Genomic DNA, 23,762 nt, shown 5'->3' on the forward strand with positions numbered 1-23,762 from the left:
TGATCCTTATCATGAGTCTTGTTACAAAATGTGATGTTGACAAGCATTCGTTACCAACAAATGCTGCTGGGTTAATTGAATATGTAGAGCATCCTATTTGGGTCAAGAAGTACTGCCCTTTTCATGAATTCGATGGAACTCGTCATTGTTGCAGTTGTGAGCAAATAGAACCTAGGGAAACAAGATTTGCTGCCGTAGAAGATGGCTGGAAGTTCTGCCCAGCGTGTATCGACTTGGCCATAATGGAAACTCATGAAAGTCAGCCCCTTTATTTTGATATGCAAGAAATTTATGAAGAAATTGAAGAAGATGAAGGGATGGTAGAAGAAAAAGACACTGCAGGGATTGGATGATGGAGGAGTAGCTAGTTACCATGATTTCTTGGGGACAAGAAATCTTTTAAGGGGGAGGGAATGTCATGACCACTAGAATTAGGAAGTTATTTTTTTATTTCAGTTGTTATATCTTTATTTAGTTGTTATGCACAATTATGTTCTAGGAACAGTTCAGTAACAGATATGGAATAGTGGGGGGAGGCAGTGGAAGTGATTTAGGTGCAGTTATTGGTGGTGGAAGAGTGCTAACTGCCTTGTAGAATTTGTGGATGGCTTATACATAAAGCTAAACCCACACTGCCAAGATTATGTATGAATTATCAAGAAGATTATTGAAGTCTCTTGGTTTCTCCCTAATTTCTATCAGATTTTCCCTCCCATTTCTATCTATTCTCCCTATTATTTTGTCTGTTATCTCACATTTTTGTTAGTTTTCTGCCTCAATTCCAATTCTATCTTCAAAGGAAACATCAAGTTAAGGCTAGGGTCTTGACAATATGCTAATCCTAAACCTCAATTCACTAGGAAAAGGAAATCCTAGTTGAATCAGAAAAAGAAAAACACAAGAGTCAAATCCTAATTGAAGTAGGAAACATAGAAAACCAAATCCTAATTGAAGTAGAAACATAGAAAACCCTAAAAGCCTCATTGGGCTTCTTTCGGACTGGCTTTTAAACACTTGCAAGATGTTCCACATCAACCTCCCATTACTTTATTAAATGTCATGGCAATGTTTAGTAGTAGACCTTGTTGTGTTAACTCTTATTTCTCCCATCATAATGCTTTTCCACCCTCACTAATTTTGTTGACCTTTGACTCACCCCACTACAATTTCTAGTTGTAGGTTAACTTCTATTTCAATGATTATGGTAAGAGGTCCTAGCTACATTTTTACCTTAGTCACACTTTGGGAATATAATACACCACATGTAGTGAGATAGAGATTTAGAGTGTTGATCTTTTATCAAATTGTATTGAAAATTCAGATGCATTGAGATATTGAACTGTGATTCTGTATTAAGAACGATGGTATTTGATAATGATGGTACAAGACCATGATATGAGAATTTTACATTGAATGCTATTATTGAAGTGAAATATGAATTGTGAAACATGAGGCTTACTACTCTTGGCAGGATCCACTACCTGCTAGAGGATAGTGCTGGTGATGGCCTTGAAAATTGGGTCGTGACAGGTTCATAGGTTTATCCAAATTTATGAGCATCCCCAATTAGAATTGACCAATTATAAGATATGAACAAACTAATCAAATTAAGGCTGCACAAACTTCATTTTTTGAAAAAAATTGAATTAAATCAAACTGCTCAGGTTTTTAAATGCTGCCTCAATCAAGATATGAATTGAGCATGCTGATTAACTGAACCAAAAACTGAGCACTTTGGTTTGGTTTCTTGATAGTGCATATTCACGTCAAGCTGCACTTTTTTTTTTTTTTGAAAAAAAAAACCTAATGGAAACCAAACAAAAGAATACATGATGAGACAAATTCTATTACATCACGTACTTTTTCTTAATAAAAAACTTTTGAATGCGCTGTGAGATCAAGCACTGTGAACAACAAATTATTGTACAATGTCTGTTTATGTCTAGCTTCAAGTTCGGAACACTATTTACTGAAACTGAACCGAACTCTTGGGGCTTTTTCTTAGAATGAACTTAAACTGAACCAAACATGAAAAAACCTGAATATATCTGAATTAAAATCCTTGTTCCATTCAGGTTTGCAGTTTGTACAGGTCATCTGCACTGGCCAAAATCCAACCTAATTAAAATTGAGTCTGGTCTAGTTGTTTCTCATGTTGGGTTCATATGTTTTGTGAACAAAGGATGATGAAAAGAGAAAAACAGAGTAGACTGTGCTGGCTCAATTATGAAGCACAAAGTGGGGGCTACCTACTAATACAGAAGGGAGGGAGACCTAGTATGATAATAACAATGAGTTATCACATTGAGAATGTTCCTCCCTGTTAATAGAATGATACTTTTGTAACAAAAATATTTACATATGGTGTTTATAGAACTAGAAAAAAACTTATAACAAAGTTCAAAGAAGATGTTTTATGGAGGGTTTTAGAGAAGAAAGGAGTTTGAATTGCTTATATACATGTCGTCATCATCATCTTTTACTAATCTTGTATATAGGGTATTAAACACGTATATCCTGGAGTAGAAACATTAAAGTTAACTGGATATTTTAAAAGACAACTATAGGGCCAATTTTGTTGCATGGCACAAAATGTTGTGCAGAAAGCAACAACATGTGCAAAATATGAGTATAATAGAGATGAGAATGTTAAGATGGATGAGACCATATAAGAAAGGATAAAATTAGAAATGAAGCTATTTTTAATAAGGTCTGGGTGACTCTTATTAAAAATAAGATGTGCGAGACATGATTTAGATGGTTTGGTCATGAGAGAAGAAGACCAATAAGACTTGTCAGGAGAGTGGATGGAATGGAACAAAAGAGTAAAAGGAAAACCAAGAGAAACTTAGTGGGAGGCACTAATGGCCTGTTTGGTAGAAGGATTGGAATATGGTATTACCATGCATTTGGAATCCGACCAAATGTGAGATAAACTAAGCCGTGCATAATCTTATCCCACCAAAGTGAGATTATTTTGTACCACCTTCCCTAGGTTTAAAGTAATCCCACTTTGGTGGGATTAAATGTCTGCATTGTCTGGACAATTTTGCCCCTAGGGTATAAAAACGCATCACATTTTCTCGCTTCATTTTTTTTTGTCATTCTCTTCACTGTCTGTCATGAACAACTATATTCTCCTTCTTCCTCTTCTGATTTTTCTTCTTCTAGATCTTGATTTCCAGATCTGATTTTTTGCCAATTTAGGGTGTTACTAATGGTTTTTCAGGTAATGCTCTTGGTTGGGTTTGTGATCTTGATTTCCAGATCTGTTTTTTGTTGATTTGGGTTTTCTGATTGCTTTTTCATGTATTGCTCTTGGTTGGGTTTGTGATCTCGATTTCCATATCTGTTTTTTGTCGATTTGGGTTTTCCGATTGCTTTTTCATGTAATGCCCTTGGTTGGTTTTGTGGGTTTGTTGATTTGGGTTTTTATCGATTTGGTTTTTGGGTAATGCTTTTGGTTGAATTTGTGGGTTTTTGGAGTGATTTTTCAAGTAATGCTCTTGGTTGGGTTTGTGGGTTTGTTGATTTGGGGTTTTACTGATTGGGTTTATGGGTAATGCTGTTGGTTGAATTTGTGGGTCTGCTGATTTCAGGCTTTCTGATTGTGTTAACCAGCAGTGTGCTTTATGTTGGTATATATACAAGAAACTCCTTTTCCATGTCCTATCAGTTATTTGGTTGAATTTGTGCATGTTGATATCAATGAGTTGGTAACAGTTTTTGATGGCTTGATCTTGTCTTCCAGAACTTGAAAGAAATAAAATGAGAGTAATTTGTACTGGTGAATGGGCAAATTGGTTGCTTGACAATTAATGACTAGTAATACCTCACTCACAATTTGATATACCAAATATAAAATAATTGTAACTTCAGGTAATACCTTTTTACCAAACATGGGACAGTATTAGTTAGTCCCATCACTATTTATCCTATTCTTAATTTTATTCCATCGCTATTTAATCTGGATACCACATGGACTATTTGGTATAATATTAGTTATAAGGGTCTTATAGAAGATAAAGTTATGGATAGAAATGGATGGAGAGCTAGAATTTATATAGCCGACTCCACATGGTGTGATAAAGGCTTGGTATGCTGTTGATTTGTGTGCTTCATCCTATAACATGGAAGATGGTGGTTCTCTGCAATAGCAAGCCCGGGTAGTATCTTAAAGCATGAAAGTGAACATGATATATGATTGCTGTAGCACTGATAGTGAATATTTCAGGTGGATGTACTGCTCTCTATAATTTCAGAACGTAAAACAAAGAACCCTTCATATTTAAGGTCTTCTAGTTATTTACTTAATTTTTATTACTTGATTTCATACTGTTACTTTTTCCCATTTGGTGTAACCTCACTGACGTAAATGATGTTGCAGAAAATTATTTATTGGCATTATGTGATAGTGACCGGAAGGAGGAGCTTTTGACACTACTGGAAATCATTGACATAACAAAATTTAAGTTCCTGCATCTGACAAATATCTTTAAGTCCATGGGGAGGCTTTTTTTGGAGTCATTCATGGAGAAATTTATTTTGGCACTAAAGAGCTGTGGTATTTCCACAATCCTTTTATTTTCTTTTTGTGGAAATTCAATAAAGTTTCTATCTTTTATTTGGTTATAATGCATAACTTGTTATATTTTTTGTTAGTTTATCTGAAAAGGCTGAGTTTTAATTTCCTCTGCTATTTGATAATGGTTTTGTATGCTATAGTGTTGTTTTCTTTCCAAAATGCAGATATTGGAGCAGAAAATATCTCAGACTTGATCTATAATTATGCAGTTAGTGTGCCAAATTTAGCGGTGAGGAATCTCTAATGAATACTACTGGTAGTGTTCCCTGTGGGCACAATTTGCATGGCATTTCTAGACCACAAGCAGTTTGCTTGCAGTTTTTATTTGTGTATTCCCTGCATTAACTAGTGGCTAACAGTAAACTGAAGTCCTAATTCTTTCAGAGATATTCTCTCTTTTTCTTTTTGCTAATAATTTCAGAGATATTTTCTAGTGTGCCAAAGAAAACTTGGTGGAAAACCCTTGAATATGGCATTGGTTATATTGGGCTTACAAAAGACAAAACCATGAATAGGGGTGGATCCAGGAATTTAGAACACAGGGGCTAGAAATCAGGAAGTCAAGAACGGTGTCTGTGAACGTGAAGGAAGAGAGAGAGAATGGTAAGGATTTGATGGGTTTGGGTATTGGGTCAATTCAAAAATTTTTGATTTGGGCCAGATTATGAGTTTGGTTTGGGGCAACATATTTGAATTGGGGCTTGAGGAACATGGAAAGGTTAAAAGGAATACGGGCTGACAATTGAAAAAAAAAATAAAAAAAAATTTACATGGATCTGGGCTGAGGCTGGCACGGGTTGAAGCTCAGTCTAACTCTCCCCCAGATCCGCCTCTGACCATGAATAAAGATGGTTGAAAAGGTAGGAAGGATTCATGTAATCAACCCCACCTAACGGGATTGAGGCTTGTGATTGTTGTATTATAGTATAATGATGAAATTGGGAGTAAGTAATCAACCCCTACTAATGTTGATGTAGTGGCTCTGGCCCATTTTTGACCACATTCAGGCGGTACAACGTATATCTGAGAGGGTTTGCCTAATGAAATAATATTTTGATTGGAGTTCACGTTGAAGAGGTCCTGTGGTTTTTGTGTTAGTTGTTTATTAGATAACACAACCCTATCACTTCATTTAGGGTGGGACCAACTATCGTAAGGAGTAATACCTTCAACAGAAGTGTCAAGGGAATTATTCAATCCATTGGCAGATAACAGATAAAAGTGCAAGTGACAGTAGTTACCATGTCTGAACATTTGTATGCTGTGATACAATCAAATGGAGCACACCTGACCGTAAGACTTTCTTGTTTCATTGTCGTGCATTAGCTTTATATTATTATAGTTTCAAAGATATGAGAAAGTATGGTTGGTAGAAGGTGAAACTTTGTAAAGGAGGGGTGGCTGGATCTTCTGCAAAACCTACTAGAAATGTTTACTTTGTCATGTATCTAATGCTTGTAAGTGTTTAATCTTCACAAAAATGAGAACCAGAGACAGTTTTGCAATCAGCACCATTGCAAGGTAGTTCAGCTGAGTTTGGGTTTTATTTGGCCTCAACTCACTTGCTAAAGCCACAACTCATTTCACTAGCTGAATAGATTAGCACAGTGGCAGCCCAAACTCAATCTGTTCATGAACAGATTAATTTGTTTTCATTCCCATGCATGACTAGAAAGTCACTGGGTTAAGCTGTGGAAACAACCTCCTCGCAACCTCACAAAATTGGGAGCCTTGTGCATTGCGATGTCCCTGTATTTTATTTTTTTGTTTCGCTGTTGACTTTTTGCTACAACAATCTTTGTCTCAATTTTTTTGGTGTCTTTACAACAATAACATATCAAACCCTTATTCCATTGTGGGGTCGACTACATGAATTTTAGATTTCCATTTATTTATATCAATTGCCATATCTTTTGTAAGGCCTGTATACTTAATGCCAAACCCAAGTGTCTCCCACTAAATATTTTTGGGTCTTCTTCTGTCTCTTTTGCTAATTACTTATTCCATTCTATCAACTCTCCTCATGGGAGCCTCTATTGGTTTTCTTCTCACATGACCAATCCATATCTCCCACATTTTATCTTCAATAGAAGCCACTCCGCCTTTAAATAACCTCATTTCTAATTTTATCTTTCCTTGTATGGCTGCACATCTATCTTAGCATCCTCATCTCAGTTATGCTCTTATTTTACACATTTTGATATACTTCATGCTCATATTCTTTTGGCTGTCTTATGGGGTTATATTAAATTGTACAGAATATCGGTCTTGAAATGTTTTTCTTTAGATTCTCAATGTTATCTTACTTATGATCTTTATTGACAACCAAAAGTATCTTCCATAATAAAATCCGCTTGTTGAATCTTTGCTGTTTTTTGAAGTGTTTCTTTTCCACACTCAAACCCTTGTGCCTTTCAGGTTGAAGATGTTATTTCTAAATTCAACCGTCTGCATGAGAAATTGGAGTTGTTGCCTTGTTCTGCATCATATACGAAGCTCATTAGTTACTGCTGTGATTCATCGAAGGTATAGGTTGATATACTTGGCATTATGACTCTTAGGATTTTTCTGTCCTTTTCTACTAGTGATTTATGGGCTTTTCCCCCATCTTTTGTAGTTGTTAGAAGTGATCACCTTTTATTCTTAACATAGGTGCATGTGGCTCTTGATGTATTAGATCAGATGCCTGAAGCAGGTTTAAGTTTGTCAATAGAGACAATTCATTCCATGTTACATGCTTGTGAGGAGAGTTGTGACTACAATTTGGTATGTTTATTCTTTGCCACTCTTATTTGTTATTGATTTATGTTTTCTTTGGTGGTCCTATGCATACAAAACAATTTGAATCCAGGCATATGCTGCTATTGGGCAAAAATGGTGTTACCACTCATGACTGCTTGAGTTGTGCAGAAATTCTGATTTATCAACTTCGGGAAGTAATATTTTATTGATAACTGGTTTTGCATAATCTGAAAATGAGTTGCTGGGGGAGATGAAGGATATACAATTAGAAGTGATGAAATGTTAAAAGTGTGATGACAAAGATAGTATAGGTTCTATCTGAAGGGTTGCACATCATTTAAATTGAAGCCCCTGTTTGGTCTGTGCCAGTCTGCCCCTCTGACTCTCTGACCTTGTGAGACTTCATCATAACTGCATGTTATCCTAATCAAGTTATGCTTGGTGGCATGAATTCATAATGTCAATTGACAAATCCATGAAAAAGAATGCAAAATTTTATGTTGGATGCCCTTCTTGACGCAACCCTCTAGCAAGTAAATGATGAGATAAAGTTTCAGCATCATTGTCATATGGAAAAATTTCATGAGATAGTAGTGAACGAAAATAATTAATATTGCTGTGTACCATCACATAGTTGATATTGTGAAACTAATCTGTGTAGCACGGAAACATGACACCTCTGACACTGTGGGACTGCCATTGGAATTGCCTTGGGCAGGTAAAATATGTAGTGGCTAGAAGACAGATCTGTAGAGATGTAGGATGTGCATATTTATGTCATTGCATCAGATTTATTGATAAAGGAGCATTCGATAAGCTTGTATAGCTCAAGGTCTGAAATGTAAAACCATAGTTATAAAGTTAACCAGACCTATTGCATGTTTCATGATCTGTTTAAGTTTTCTAGTCTCTAGGCCTTTCAATCTTTGCAGCTCTAGTTTTTGTTGCTGTTGTTTCATTAGTATGTTCACCCTGGTTTTTACTTGGTCATGCTCTATTTCTTATCTGTATGCAGAAAAAGATCTGAAATGAAATGTTTGATGAGACAAGTTTATTTTACTCTTTGTTTCCAGGTAAAAGATGACTGCTTTGATTTGTTTTGAAGTATTTGATGATATTATTGTGTTCTCATGATAATAAGGTTCATCGGATCTACTTGCTGATTTGTCAACATAACTTGAAGCCAAGTGCAGAGACCTTCAGGAGCATGATAAATTTGTGTGCCAGGATGAAAGATGTGAGTTCTCTGTCCTGTCATTTGTTCTTATATTCTGCTAATGTCTAAGTGATGCACTTTACATATTTTTCTTCTTTGCTGCCATGCAGTTTGCAGGTGCATACAACATGATCAAGGATTCTGCAGAAATGAATTTGAGGCCTACATCAGGCATGTATAATTCAATAATGGCAGGATTTTTCCGAGAGGTGACTTCCTTGGCCCCTTTGATGCTCTTGCTGTTGTTATCTGTTTGAATGTTACTAATTTTCTCGATTATTAAAACATCCTGAGCTTGTGTATGAAATTTCTCCAAGTATATAGTCTTGTGCTGCATTCTAGAACTCAGTATAGTATATCGTCTTTACATTCATACCAGCTTTCAAGGATGCACAAACTTGGAAATACAGTGTGAATACAATTATGACATGGGTACTGGGACATGCAGAGTTTTGATAAGTGCCAAATATGTCATGAATATTTAATGTGACTTGAATTTTGTGCGGATATAATTAAAATCCAATACTACACTTTTAGTTAAAAAGTCATAATTTCCAGAGTTTCTTGAAAAAGTACTATTCGTGTAACATCAAATGAATAGGAATTGACAGAACAAGTCAGCATATTAGTTAAGAAACGACACATAAAAGCATGGTGCTAAACTGAGAATTGAAAATGCTTTACAATTCTTCAAATCATCAACCTTTATCTGATACAAAATCCACCAAACTACACAAAAAATACACATCCATAATATCACCAATTTCTATCTCTTTATTGCCATTGGTTTAATCTCCATTCATTTGCATCATTAAATAAATTTTCCTCCAATTCTGACTTATTTAGTGAGCGATCAGCAAACTCAAGCACCCTTCATCTTCAAGCAAGTGAAAACTACCTTCCACATTATTGCACATCTCAATATTGCTTTCCAGACATAGGGGTACTCCCTGATAGAAGGCGGAGGTTGGAATGAATTAATACCAAAGGAACAAGCACTCGAATTTCTCTCACAACCAGATGAGGAGGAAGCTTGTCTAAGAATTTTCAAAACTATTGACTGAATCACAGATGTCTTTGCACCATAAATATTTTAATGCATTTCACCATAAAATGCAAGTGTTTCTGCTCCTTGAATAAATAGGAAGCAGAATGTAATCCTTGCTTCTATGTTACATGATGTTGCATCATCTTCAATATTTTCTTATATATGGTGTGGAATGTGGTATATCATACGCTTATGTATGTAATTATGAGAAACCAGCCTCTGGTGTATTTTATGAATATTTTTCAGTGTCTTTTATTATGCTTGATTTTACATTTGGCACTGGGTTAATGCTGCTATTTGCTAATATGAATGCAATACTGTAAATTAATATTTCATTCATTTTCTTATTTTTTGGTCAAAGGAAAAGGTCCATTTTAATTTATTAAAGTTTTTGCATAAAGTTTCTTGATTTGAGAATCTGCTTAAAGGTATGTAAATAAAGATTCATCCTCATGGCCTGGCCAGCAGCTTAAGGCACGAAAATGTCAATCAAATAATGAAGCAAAACTTAAAAACCTTTGAAATACATTCTGGATGTGTGCATTATATTATTCTGGGATGCAAAATTTCCTGCTGTTGTTTATATTCTTCTCAATTTTTAGGTGTTATCTTGAAGAAAAGAGAAAAACATGTGGATGGAATAGCTAATACTCTTCAGGATAATAAATTTCTTCACATCTTATTTCCATGCATTTCATGAATTTTTTGTTACAAGTCCTGACTTGCAGTTGTGTGGAGATCCTGTAATCATAGTTACTGGTAACTGTCAAGATTCAGTTATGAGGTTTCTGTTTTTATGCTCTAGAATGTTGGGTAGCATCAAAAGTTGTTTAAGCTCCAATCCAATCCTTGAAGAGTAAATTTGCTGATGGATTTTCTGCTTGATTTTCTGTATGGCTGACTTATCTGCAGAAAAACACTTTTGGCGCTTTGATGGTTCTCAAAAAAATGGAAGATGCAGGTGTGAAGCCTGATTCTGATACTTTCATGTATCTTATAGGGAACTGTGACCGAGAGGAGGATATTGCTAAGGTAATTTAAACGGTAGATTTTTATGGATGTTTCATTTCTCACCTATAGTGCACTGTGGAAATTGGTGGTGTTATAGTAGATTATGTCGTAGCTTGCCCAATGTTATTGGTTAACAGTTCCTTTCTTCTTCTTTTTTTTTTTCCCATTCCCTGTTAGGGCATCTTTTCTTTTCTTGTTCCTTCTCTTTTAATTGTCTAATAGATTTTACCTGTTTGGTGATGGCTATGTTGGCAGTTCTTTAAGCTGCATGGTTGGGCAGCTGGAGACTGAATGTCAGGATAGGAAGATGGGAATTTCTCTACCCTTTAATTGTGAATCCTACTAGTAGAGTGTGCACTATAATTATCCTATAATTCCACTAGTATAATCCATAGTGAGATTTCTCTTCATTGTACTTCAAACAGGCATAAACATAATGTGGCAGTCTGGCAGAATATGTATTATGTGATATGTTTGGTCATACAGTCGGTTGAGTGGAAAGGTGCCACTTGAAACCATTAAATTGTCTTTTCTTTTTTTTTTTTAAATTCTTTTGGGGATTGGTCGTGAGGGCTTGGGAAGTCCCATGTGAATTTTTGGTTTATATGCACTTGTTTGCCTAATAGCAGGTTGCCAATATTTTTGTTTGATTTTTTTTGGTTATATTTGAACAAAGCAGAACCTTCTCCATCAGTCTTTAACTTTTTTGTAGTAACTGTTTTCTTTCTATGATGGGATGATGTGAGCACTCGGTTATAGTTTTCCATGGACTTCTTATGATGAGATTGGTCAATTTTAGAGTTATTTTCATGTGTATAGTTCTGCATTTCAAGATTCAGACATTTCTAATATCATTTTATGATTCTAATCTGGTAATCTGTTTTTAGTACTATGAAGAATTGAAGCACTCTGGAGTTAAAATTTCAAAACAAATCTTCATGGCACTTATAAATGCATATGCTGCTTGTGGACAGTTTGAGAAGGCAAAGCAGGTATGCTCACTTCTTTCATGTTATCTGGTTCAATGCTATGCTATCAAACCTGGAAAGGATTTTGTGCTTTCTTTTTGTATTACAATTTTCCCCACTCAATTTAGCTGATACACCTCACACCTGTTGAACTTTTTCATCCTATATTTTCAAACTTCTCTCTGTTTTTCTTCTCAATTCTATTAAACAGAAAAAATACAATATTGACAATATCACAGACTAAACAAACACCAATAACCCCAAAACAGAGCCTACTGCAACCTATCCTAGCCAATCCAGTTTCTAGAATCTGCATACAACTCTTTTTTCTCTTTCTTCCATTAGTTCTTTTCCTAGTATCTATCTTATCCCTAGTTATTTCTACATTTGGGTTTTCCCCAAGATCTTCGTAGCTTTTACTCTTATTCTTCTTGAAAAGATTGTAATTACCCATGGCTCAAAGTTGAGGACCTAATCTCCTAGAATTCCTTTCAACTTATAGCATGCCCTCTTTTACTCAACAGATGTACAAACACACACCACAAACTTAGTGATGAAAAAAAAAAGAAAAAAAAGAAATAGTAGAACACAAGACATGCATAACTCGACCAAATGTGCCTACATCCATGAGTAGTGAATACCACTAAATACAAAACTAGTTTGCTTATGTGGCCTTTTAATATGCATATTTGTCATTATCATTATCGTCATCGATTTCACCGTATCCTAACTAAATTAGGGTTGGTGGCAATAGCATGACATTAATAATGTCAATTGATTTCTAAAAGTCACATTGATAATATAAATCCATGCAAAAGAACAATGCGGCAAAACTTTATGCCAAATTCCCTTCTTGACGCAACTCTCTAGTAAGGGAATGATGAGATAAAGTGTAACACCTTGTGTTATACCTTATTTTTGAGAATTTTAAGAAATTAATTTAATTAATGGACCTAATTTGGAATGATCAAGCTGTTGAGACAAAATGAGCCAACAGGATGACAGATTAACTAGCTAAGACTCGAGAATATTTTAAGAAATCTCGTTAAGAAATCTCGAGGGTCTGAGTAAAGTTATAGATTAAAAGTTTAGGGTCAAAGATGGGTATTTGAGGGCATTTAAGAAAGTTTTGGAAACCTTGAGGGCCCAAGTGGAATAAAAAGGTACCCAAGTGAAATAAGGAGAAATTGAAAGGGGCTCATGTGATAAAGATGAACTAGGGGCAAATGTGTAATTTATGAAAATTACACATTATGTATATAATATGTGCACGCAATTGCTGGAAAGAATGAGAAATAGGGTGTTGGGTTTTGCATTGAGTAAACTATCTAGGAGGTTAGAGGAAATCAGGAAATCCCTCGGGTGATTGAAGTGGCAAAGTAAATTAAGTTAGGGAGAGGCTAGCTTATGTGTTTATTATGAGGGGTGTTTTAGTCTTTGTGTAGCCTAATATTAAACCTTGTAATTTCAGCCCTGACTCTCTATAAATAGAAGGCATAGGTGGGTTGTCGCACAACATGATCATTCATTTACTTTTTGAATACGAGAGAATTGCTGTGAGAGGAACGATTTGTGTCCAAGAAAGTTCTTTGTAATCTCGGTAAAGGCAGTGTACTCGTGTGATAGAGAGTGAAGAGGGATTTCTTGTACTGATTCATACATTGGTTTCTAGTGGAATTGATCTCAGACCGAGGCTGGATGTAGGGCTATTTCCGCGGCCTGAACCAGGATAAACTTTCTCGTCTCTTGTTGTGGTTTGGTTGTTTCTTTCCCTTATTCTTTTACTGATTTATATTCTGTTTTCTTATTTCTGTTGTTTGAATTCATTTCGAGTGAGAGTGTGTGAGATTGGCGTTGAATTGAGAGGATTCTAGCGCTCCTAATCCTAACATAGGGAGGAAGAAAAAGAAAGACAAGGAAGAAGAAAGAAAGAAGGAAGAAAGGAGAAGCTGGAGGCAGTCACTGGTGGCAAGAGGAGCTTACTGGAGGGAAGAAGTCATTGGAGGATGCCGGAGCAGTGGTTGAAAACAAGATGCAGCAGCTTGATGAGAAAGAGGGGAGCATCTGACGAGGGCTGATTTCTTTGCCTTCAGACAAGGTTTTGAGCTTTGGATCGCTCAGGGGTGAGCCTTAGGACCTTGTAAAGCTCTTGCTTGTGTTGATTTGCGAGAAAAAGAAGCATAGGATATAGTTTGAGCCAGATTAATTTCCGGACAGTTTGCAGAAGAAAACAGGGGAGGTTTTCAGAGATTATTTGGGCGATTTACCTTGTTTTCTCTAGTTTTTAATTGTATTCTGGAACAATGAGGTTCCTAGTTGTGAATCCACGACTGCATGGAAAGAAATTGGGATTTATTTGATGTTTTATAAACTAAAAGTTTCATCCATAAGTTTGTGTGTGATTTTATGAAATTCAGAGGCTGTGCTCTAATTAATTGAAGGTTTAAGGTGCTGGAAATGAAATAAAAGAAGACCCCAGGGGTCATAATGTTGTAGTTATGAAGGTTTTGTGGTTTCTGTGAAGTTTTTGAAAAGATTAAGGGCCTTAGTGTAATTTTTTGAAAATATGAGTTTAAATGGTTTATTTGGAAACCTTGAGGGCCTTTATGTGATTAAGGTGTTGTTTTAGGCATAAATGAGTTTTTTGGGAAATTATGTGCTCAAGATGTACTTTCTGTAAAATCTACGGGTAAGATACAATTTATGAAAGTAAAAGGGTTTTTATGTAAATATTTCATGGTTTTGGGGCCCAAGTGTGTGTTGATAATAGTTTGGGTTTAAATGAAACTTCTAGAAGAAAATGGGCTAAAGGTGTAATTTCTAGAAGTTTAAGGGTTGAAATGAGATTTCTAGGAATTTGAGGATAAAAGATGAAATTCCTAGGAATTTAAGAGTTTTTAGAGTAAATAAACATGGAGATGGTCGGTAACATGATATTTCATGTTTTATTTGATGGGGATGACTAGAGGAAATAAGTAAGGGTTTACTTGCATTGTCAGTTTTTAAAACATGCATGAATTTGCATAGTAGTTAATTACTGCATGATTAAATTTCCAACTTGTATTCATTAAGTGAGTTTTCTAAAGTCTTCATGAAATGTCTATGGCCATAGAGAATTGGTTGGTAACGTTAGGGTCAAGAGTGATTGTGTCATTCTCTGTTGGGTGCATGGACGCATCTAAAGTGGCCCTAAGGCCCTTCCATTTACATAGTTAGTGAGGGTAACTGGTCAATTTAACTAGAAGTGACCTTTGGTGAACAAGCAAGTGTTGCATTTCATTGCATAGCATGCATGAAAATTATTTTTAAACTGTTACTGAGTAGCGCATATTCAACATGCCATGTTTTGCAAGTACTAGCAAGGGGAAGGGTTCAATTGAGAATTAAACCCCACTTTGGTTTTTGAGATGTTTACGGTGAATTTGTAACATGTTTTGTGATAACAAGGTATGTAATGGCTCTTATGACGTGGGTAGCCAGAAGACAGGTGTCATGTTTATAAGTATGATTAATGTTGACAAGCAAGGAAAGCTCAAGAAGCAAAGGGGAACCAGCTACGGGTGTGCAAAATAACTTGGGTTCAGTTATGTTTTGTTATGTAAAATGTAATGATATAACAACTTGTATATGATGCATATTGTGGTTTAGACAATGATTGATACATCATAAGAAATAGTTGTATTACAATTAGGTTCGATCTTGTTGCTCAAGTTCACCCTTAATCGTCATTGAAGTTAAACATGACTAATAAAGTAAGGGTGAAACCCACTAGAGGTTAATTATGTATTAATTAAGCAAATTGGTGTTAGTGACCTCTATCTGGGAGTTATGGGACAATTAAAATTTTATTTCCAGTGCTTGGGTTTTATGAATTAATTTTCCCTAGTTTTGATTTATTTTTGATGTGGGGCGGGGCGCCACATAAAGTTCTATCAAGACCTCAAGGATCCCCAAGGATATGATTGTAATTATGTATTATATGTATTAGTTAGTTGTTGTACTTTGCTGTTTCAGTGACTGTACCTTTCAGTTGTATTGATAGAATAGCCTATAAATACGTTAGATGAGGTAGAGAATGTTCATAGTGGAATGATAATTGAATTTCAGTCTTCTTTCTCATCAATTCTCTCCCTAAATTCTGTCTTTCCTCTCTCTTGGTTCTTTCTCCTTAATCTCTCTCTGTTCTGTCTGAATTCTCCCTCATTTCTTCTTCTTTCTCCCCCGCTTTCTGTTCTATCCCCCTGTTTCTTTCAGGTTTCCTCCTAAAACCCTAGGTAAACCCTAAGTTCCTGACAAATTGGTATCAGAGCCAATTATTGTTGGCTGTGATTTTGTCAATTTTTAGCAGTGAATTCCTATTCGACTTGAAGGTACTAGAGACGGATTGAGTCACAGGAAGTTGTGGAGCCCAGTGATTTTAGGTTATTGATCCAGAGTGGCCGTGATTACGAAGATTCTCGGCCTGGACTTGGAGGCGAAGCAGAACAAAGCAATTCTAGGCTTGGATTTGAAGGCGACACAGAGCAAGTTGGTTCTCAGTGGTTAGTTTAGCGGTTCTCGGTTACTGAATTGCAATCGGGGCAATTCAGGAAGGAGGTTTCAGAAGAGGAATTCAGGTGAGTTTGGAAGCTAATAGTAGGCGATTTTCAGGAGACTGCAACAGAGCCAATTGAGTATTGATCCAGGGGAGCAGAGGCGAACTCTGGAAGCTACAACAGAGCAGGTCGAATTCTCAGGAAACTATAACAGCAGTTCCTTGGCCTTCAATTTCTCCTGCTTGTGAGATTTCTGCCATTGTCCTTTGATTTCTCCTGCTTGTGAGATTTTCTGCCATTGGCCTTCAATATCTCCTGCTGGTGAGATTCCTGCCATGGCTGATGGTACATTCATGAAGCAGTTTGAGTCACAACTGCTGCAGAAGAATGCTAACAGCAGAAATCTTGAGGCAATCAGCCAGAATCATGAGACATTGGATTGGAAGATTGAAAACTCTATGGACTGAATTAACAGAAAATTAGATGGCCTAACAAGGAAGATTGATGAATTTTGATGATGTTTTCTAAGAAGTATCAGGTCAGTATATTAGTGGATCTTTATACAAGATCCACTACAGAACCTGTTCCAGCAGGAGCTGGAATCCTACCTCTGACCTCCAATTTGCAAGGAGTTGATGAATTACCTGCAACGGAGCAGGAAATTCAGGTTAACAAGAAAGGAATTGCAGTTTCTGGAAACATCAATGATATATCACTGGAGGAGAAATATGTTGAAAGTGAACCTCTGTTGTATGCTGGCAAACAGGAAGAAAAATATGCTGAAGATGACTATTTTGGAAGTTTAGATCATGAGATGATTGATTTAGACACTGGAGATGATATTGTTAGAGGTATCTTGGCAACTGACGATGTAGAGGACGATCGTTTTCCATTTGTAATTTTTCTACTGCAGACAGTGTTCTAAAAGGCGCTAGGCACTAGTTGGGCGACAGACTGACGCCTAGCGCCTAGGCCGCCTAGGCGGGGACTAGGTGGTGCCTAAAAAATTCAATATTTTTTTATTTTTTTCTTAATATATTCTCCCTGCTGCAACAAGCAACAAACAGCAATGCAAGCTTGCTACTGCAACTTTTTCAATGTTTTTTACTAAATAACCGGAGGCGGGGGAAGATACAAACCAGAGGAAGGCGAGATCGGTGACGAGAGATGACAACCAACATATGAGATTGGCGGCGACGAGAGAGAACGACCAACAGGTGAAGTCGGCGGCGACGAGAGAGCAGAACCAAGAGAAGAGATCGATGGCGGCGGCGAACGACCAAGAGGAGATTGAAGGCAAGAGAGAGAGAGAGGACCCGCGATGAACGACTAGAGAGAGAAAGGGAAAGGGGAAATAGAGAAAGGGAAAGGGGAAATAAGGTTGACCTAGGACGCGCACGACCTAGGCGGCCTAGGCCGCGCGCGACCCAGGCGGCCGTCGTGGCCCGATTAGTCGGGCCGACACCTAGGGGTGCCGACCGGCCCTAAATCACCGCGGCCAGTGGCCGCCCATTGCCTAGGCCGAATTTTCGAACACTGACTGCAGATGAGGATATAGCTAGACAATCCTCTGGACTCAAAACAGCCAACATCGATGGTGATGTGATGAGGGGCACGTATGTAGACTATGGTTATGTTCCATCAAAAGCTTTTCTTGAGGTAATTGGCATGTATGTAGAGGTATCTTGGCAGCTGCTAACTATGACAGACAAAGAGTGGCTGATCATGCTAGTAATCTTGCTTCAAAAATTAGTAAAAATTTACGGAGTTCATTAACGGCACTTGGTGTGGACATATTGACATGTTTTGGCACCATACTAGGTCATCAGACAGTGAGTACCAGCAATCATGTTCTTAAATTGGAGTTCAATCTTGATTGGATAGCTTTTGAAGGAGGTGGCTATACTGGGCTTGAATTTAGTGAGGTTACTTTTGTTGAAATTCTGGATCCATTTATGCCTGGATTTGATCTTGAGAACATATGAGCGAAGAGGAATAGGCCTAGAAGGTGAAAGAAAGAAAGAAGGATAAAACACATAGTGAAAGCAAGAATTGGATGAAGAACAATGCCCAGTCGCTATAAATTCTTGGGAGAGTTTCTTTTCAAGACCTCAAGAATCCCAAGGATATAGTTGTAATTATATATTATATGTATTAGTTAGTTGTTGTACTTTGTTGTTTCATTGATTGTACCTTTTAGTTGTATTGATAGAATAGCCTATGAATAGGTTAGATGAGGTAGAGAATGTTCATAGTGGAATGATAATTGAATTTCAGTCTTCTCTCTCATCAATTCCCTCCATGAATTCTCCATCTTTCCTCTCTCTTGGTTCTTTCTCCCTAATCTCTCCTTGTTCTGTCTGAATTCTCTCTCTCTGTTCTATCTCCCTCAGTTTCTTTCAGATTTCCTCCTAAAACCCTAGGTTCCTGACAAGTTCCAACACCATCTTTTATATAGAAAAGTTTCATGAGATATGGTGAATGAAGATAATTGATATGGGTGTGTTATATCATATGGTTGATACTATATCAACGATATGACGGAACATAACACATGCAAGTGTTGTTGTTAGGACTTACAAACCAGGAACAAATGAGAAGAATACTCCACACACATCCTTACTCACTCACGGAATTAGAAAGACAGTAAGAACAATCAGTTATAACAAAAGAATATACAAGAACAATAAATGAAAAAGATCAAACCACACAAAGAGATCGAGATTATCTTGGTTCGGAATGCCCTTAGGCAAACCTACATCCTGCAGTCCAACACCCACAGAGCAATCTTTATTCAGTTGGAAATTGATCAGTACATCAAGCCCTCTCCTTTATCTATATCCCCGAGTACATAATCCTCGTTCTCTCAAGAATACAAAAGACTAAATTCTTATCACTTAGCCTCATTTTCTCAAGAACGAAATAGCATTCGATCACTTGAAATTGAGAACTCCCGTTGATTGCTATCGACTGCCCTCTTTTTATAGAAAGGGCGGACAACCCAATGAAACTAACTGACATTGGAATATTACAATTAGACCCCAAAAAAACTAAGTAAATTACATTTTGAATTTGAAATCTAATTGTTCTAAATCTTCCAGCCGATAGATCACCAAGACTTCACTGATCTCAGTATTGCTCAAACTTGAGGCAAACTCAACAGCAAGAAATGTTACTACTGGACATAGAGTGCAAATTATTAGATAGTAGTTTTTTTCAACTGAATTGTTAAATAATAATATATTTTTTATTTTCTAATAAAATGGTATATAACACATGCAAGAAATAGCATTGATTGTTGATATTAAATGGACAGGTAGGATGCAAAAAACACACGAACAGTTTGATTGCTAATGGATTTACATAATAGGGGGCCTTGCAAATCTCTATTTAAAGGGTTCAGAAAATGTGAGACTGCCCTGTAAGAGATCAAGTAGCTATTTGTTTATTCCTAAATCTTAATTTTTGGTGGTTACTTATCAATCATTCCCTTTTTTTTTTTGGCTGGATAGAAGGAATCGCACTCAATGTTTTGTGTCCTGATTTTAATCTCCCCTCAAAGTTACAGCTGATTGTTGGTCAAAAAGGCTGCAAGCTGCATTTTTTTTTTTTTTGTATTGTTAATTCTTTGAAACTTATTTTGCTTTAAGTTAGGTTCTACTTCCTTAGTGAATCTTGATTAAACATTAAGGTCTCTTTGTCATCCTCTATGGTTGCAGGTAGTCTTGGACAAAAGAGTCCCTATAAAGAGTTTAAGTGAAATCAAAAGTGTGCTTGTATCAGCTCTTGTATCAAAGGGGCACATTTCTGATGCGCTTAATATATATGAAGAAATAAAAGATGCGGAATGCAATCTGGAGCCCAAATCTGTTGTATATCTTATGGTAAGTTTCTTGATCTATGCCATATGGTTTTTTTACCTTGTCAGATTTAACAGTTTCTCAACCTGCCTTCAGGAGGGCCTTCAAACTGAAGGAGAGTTGAGTAGATTGCTTCAGCTACTTGATGAATTAAAGGATCCAGGTTTTTGGATTGATGGCTGCTTCACGACCATTTTATATTGTGTACAATACAAGCATCTAGAGTTAAGTGCCCTTTTTTTTCCCGTTTCTTTCAGTTTTTTTATATCCATTTAATTAAATTCGTTGGTTTCTTTGATCTAGTTCTATTGTTCATTTGCTGAAGCAACTGAAAGATAAGTTTTCTGATGATGATGCTGGAAGAGAAGTTCTTTTTGACGAGGTTTCATTCTTGTACTCTTATTTTATCTAATGAAGTAGAAGGTATTAGCTTGGTCCAGTGGCAATCTTCCAATGACCTAAAATCTTCATGGCATTCATGGACCAGGTATTCTGTAAAATTGCCGAGACAGAACCTATAGATGTGCAGTTTGGCCTGGATTTGCTTCAAGCCATTAAGGAAGAGCTGCTTGTTCGCCCTTCCCGAAAAAGTCTTGATTTTCTACTTGGTGCCTGTGTCAATGCCAAGGATTTGCATGGTTCTCGTTTAGTTTGGAAAGAATATCAGACAGCTGGTCTTCCTTATAATGGTTTCAATTACTTAAGGCGAGGAATGTTTAAATTTCTTAATGATGATAATTTCTGGTGGCTGGCTTTGCAAAAATTTTGAGTTCCTTGATGCGCGTAATGCTTTTATCTCTATTTGTTTTATTAGCTGAGATTGCACATGCTATGGCATAGTGTAAAACTAATTCCAACATTGATTAATTCAAGACATGTAACTCTTAACAAAACAACAGAAGTTGACGATAGAAGTTGTAAAAAGCTCTTGGCAACTCTTTACCATGCTAGTGGCTTCCTTGCAGTGGGTTTTGTTGCAGTATAACAAAACAAAACATGCTATTTGTGACAATAAGTTGTTTGTTTACTTTGACTTTTGGCTTAAGCTAGAATCCGAGTTTCCTTTGTTAGTTATTAAATGCTTGTGAATTATCTCATAATGTTATTTGTGTTGACTGGTGTCACAAATTTGTGCATCGGACCTGTGAAGATTGGGGCCATTAAAAGAATACAAATCTTCAAATTTTAAAGTTCAAGCTTTTGTGTTAACAATTCTCATTTTTAGATTGCTTGTGCAGGATGTATCAGGCCCTCTTGGCATCGGGGGATTATAAATCTGCAAAAGACATGCTGAAGAAAGTACCAAAACATGATGCCCAAGTTCGCTGTCTCATCAAAGCATGCCAAGCGACTTATATCATGCCTGCCTCGTTTAAAGGAAAGAAGACAAAAGGAATGGCAAGGAAATGAAATGCCAGTGATTGAACAACTCTATGTACATGTGTGGGGAGACGAAAAGTGAAGAGGGGAAAGAAAGAAAAAGATCATATTCACATACAGTCGGCAATTGGTTTTTGCCGAAGCCTCTGAATCACAATGGTACGCCATCATCGTTTTTAATTCGAATCCTTGAACACATAGTATTCTCACTGTTTAACTCAATTGGTTTGGATACTGAGGAGTATAATACCCATCGTGCAGTGAGTAGGCCCTGGCACCGACTGTGGTACATGAATCTTCCATCAGAGTTCCAAGCAGCAAACTAGGTTTTTACTAATTCTCGCCTAATTCAGGTTCCAAGTGCCAGAGGCACGATTGCTAAACCCATATAGGACACAATAGCTGATGGCCTAACTACCAGTTCACCCCAAAGTCGATATCAAGTAGGCTGTTGTTGGATTTGTCAAATCGAAAATCAAGTCATGACAGAATTCTTTGTATAAAAATTGCCTCTCAAAGGATTTGGCATTCTATTTCTGTTACGGGAAGCCATTTCGACGAATACCTTCATTTTAGGTAGAGGATTGTTAACGAGTTACATTATTATGTCGACAAACTGTATACAAAATTTACATTTTTATTTCATTTATATTGTTATGCATGCTCGATTCCATGATTTTCCTACCTTTCTAGGGAGTAATTTTAATTTTTTTCATCTTTTCAAGCACCAACCAATTGCACTAGAGCATAGAGAAATAGAATAGCAATAGGGACTCTTCAATTCATTCTTGAGTTGTCTGTTGCCTTGTGATTTGATTGATACAAAGGAACAGTCAAAATGAATTGGCAACAAGAATGGCCTGCCTGCAGCGGGCCCTGGCTTGTTGCAGCCTCTCACTGAGTGTCTCTTCTTTCACTGCAGCTTTCACCATGGCCAAATCCATTTCCATCAGCTTCAACACTCTCCCCAGCTCAGTCACCATCCTGTCCTCCACCTTCCCCTCCTCCAGCAGCACCTCCGCCTCCTCCCTGGCCCTCTCCGCCACAATCTCTCCGGCTTTCGCCAGCAGCGCCGTCGACCCGAACTCCCTATCCATCAGCCCCACCAGCTTCTCCAGGAAGTCCATGATCACATACCCAGTTGGCTTCTCCACTGCTATCTCCTTGCTCCTCTTCCACCCTATCTGCAGGTTGGGCGGCTCCCGCTTCACCGTGCCGCCCCTCACCTTCCGGTCCCGGATTATCTCTGACCTCCGCCGCCTCTCCACCGGGAACCTGTCCGGGCTGATGGTGGTTTCAAACTCCGGCCCTGGGGTTGGGAACTCATCTTCAGCTGCAGCTGAGTTTGAAGCCGATGTGCATTTGATAATATGGAGCAGTGGGCGTTGGTGTGGGACGTTAGACTTGGTGGTTTGGCTTCGTTGGTGATGAAGTGTCTGTAGAGCACGAGGGAGGAATTGAATTTGAATTGCAGTGCTGGCAGTGGAAGCCATTGGAGCCTGTTGTTTGGAAGCTTGCTTCCAGTGGAATTGAAGATAAGGTTGGAAATGGAAGCCTTTGACAACGTCAAAATTTTTTTAAGGGTCATGATCCATTTAATAAATTTATTTTATTTTTAAATAATATATATATATTTATCATATCTTATTTTTAATATTCAAACTATTCTATTGATTAATTAAATGATTTAAAAAGTGTTATATTCATAAATTTTTTTGGCAAATTCTCACAAACTAATCTGATGCACATAAATTCATAATAATTTTATTTAAAATTAAAATATTTTATTTCTCTTTATATTATAACACGTGTTAGAACATTAGTTACAAAATGTTAAGTTCTATTGTTATATAAAAATAAAATAGAATAATAATATATGGAATAAAGAAAAATAAAAAAATATTTATGGTAACCAAACAAAGGGGGTAATGTTAGGATACTCTTGTATATCGATGTTTATTATATTTTATTAACATATCTCTCCATATTATATTGCATCACTTTTTGGTAGACCTTAATTCTTAGTCACATTTCTTTGCATTTATATTGACATTTTTCTTGTTGGCAAGAAAAAAATTGTGAAATTCAATTTTTAGAATTGAATTATATGGATTTCAACTATATTAATTCAAATTCCATTAAAATAGATGAAATTTGAAAATTAATTCTATAATTTGAGAATAAAATTTATTTATGAATTATATGGATTGCAAGACAAACGTTCTTGGGTATAATTTTATTTTAATTATTTATTTTATTTATATTTAGTTTTATTTAAATAATTAAATATAATATATTTAGTCAATTCTTATTTTAGAATTAATTTTGAAGTTTAATATATATTTATATAGTGCATAATTTAAAAATATGAATATATATGTATTCTTTTATGATGACAGTTATTTTTTCTTATTTTA

General features: G+C 36.5%; 2 protein-coding genes across 7 annotated transcripts in view; one reads left to right on the forward strand and one right to left on the reverse strand.

Annotated features, from left to right (window-relative positions):
* LOC127791821 (pentatricopeptide repeat-containing protein At4g04790, mitochondrial) overlaps positions 1-22,006 on the forward strand; it is a 53,165-nt gene extending 31,159 nt beyond the window's left edge. For 5 of the 6 annotated variants that reach the window (XM_052321935.1, XM_052321934.1, XM_052321936.1 and 2 more), the window contains 14 exons: positions 4,388-4,564; positions 4,750-4,814; positions 7,004-7,111; positions 7,238-7,351; positions 8,469-8,564; positions 8,654-8,752; positions 10,504-10,623; positions 11,490-11,594; positions 19,825-19,989; positions 20,062-20,189; positions 20,269-20,347; positions 20,453-20,670; positions 21,204-21,504; positions 21,607-22,006. In XM_052321935.1, coding sequence (XP_052177895.1) covers positions 4,388-4,564; positions 4,750-4,814; positions 7,004-7,111; positions 7,238-7,351; positions 8,469-8,564; positions 8,654-8,752; positions 10,504-10,623; positions 11,490-11,594; positions 19,825-19,989; positions 20,062-20,189; positions 20,269-20,347; positions 20,453-20,670; positions 21,204-21,375 — 1,646 coding nt within the window. In that variant the 3' untranslated portion in view covers positions 21,376-21,504; positions 21,607-22,006. Of the gene's footprint in view, positions 1-4,387; positions 4,565-4,749; positions 4,815-7,003; positions 7,112-7,237; positions 7,352-8,468; positions 8,565-8,653; positions 8,753-10,503; positions 10,624-11,489; positions 11,595-19,824; positions 19,990-20,061; positions 20,190-20,268; positions 20,348-20,452; positions 20,749-21,203; positions 21,505-21,606 lie in introns of those variants that run through there. The other variant, XM_052321937.1, reaches the window with a different exon arrangement.
* A 97-nt stretch (positions 22,007-22,103) lies between these two features.
* Positions 22,104-22,899, reverse strand: LOC127791823 (protein CHLORORESPIRATORY REDUCTION 41, chloroplastic). The gene has a single exon (XM_052321939.1). The coding sequence runs from the start codon at positions 22,836-22,838 to the stop codon at positions 22,179-22,181; it is 660 nt and encodes a 219-aa protein (XP_052177899.1). The 5' UTR covers positions 22,839-22,899; the 3' UTR covers positions 22,104-22,178.
* Positions 22,900-23,762: the final 863 nt, after the last annotated feature.

This window comes from Diospyros lotus, chromosome 15 (genome assembly GCF_014633365.1).
Source record: "Diospyros lotus cultivar Yz01 chromosome 15, ASM1463336v1, whole genome shotgun sequence".
Taxonomy (NCBI): Eukaryota; Viridiplantae; Streptophyta; class Magnoliopsida; order Ericales; family Ebenaceae; genus Diospyros; species Diospyros lotus.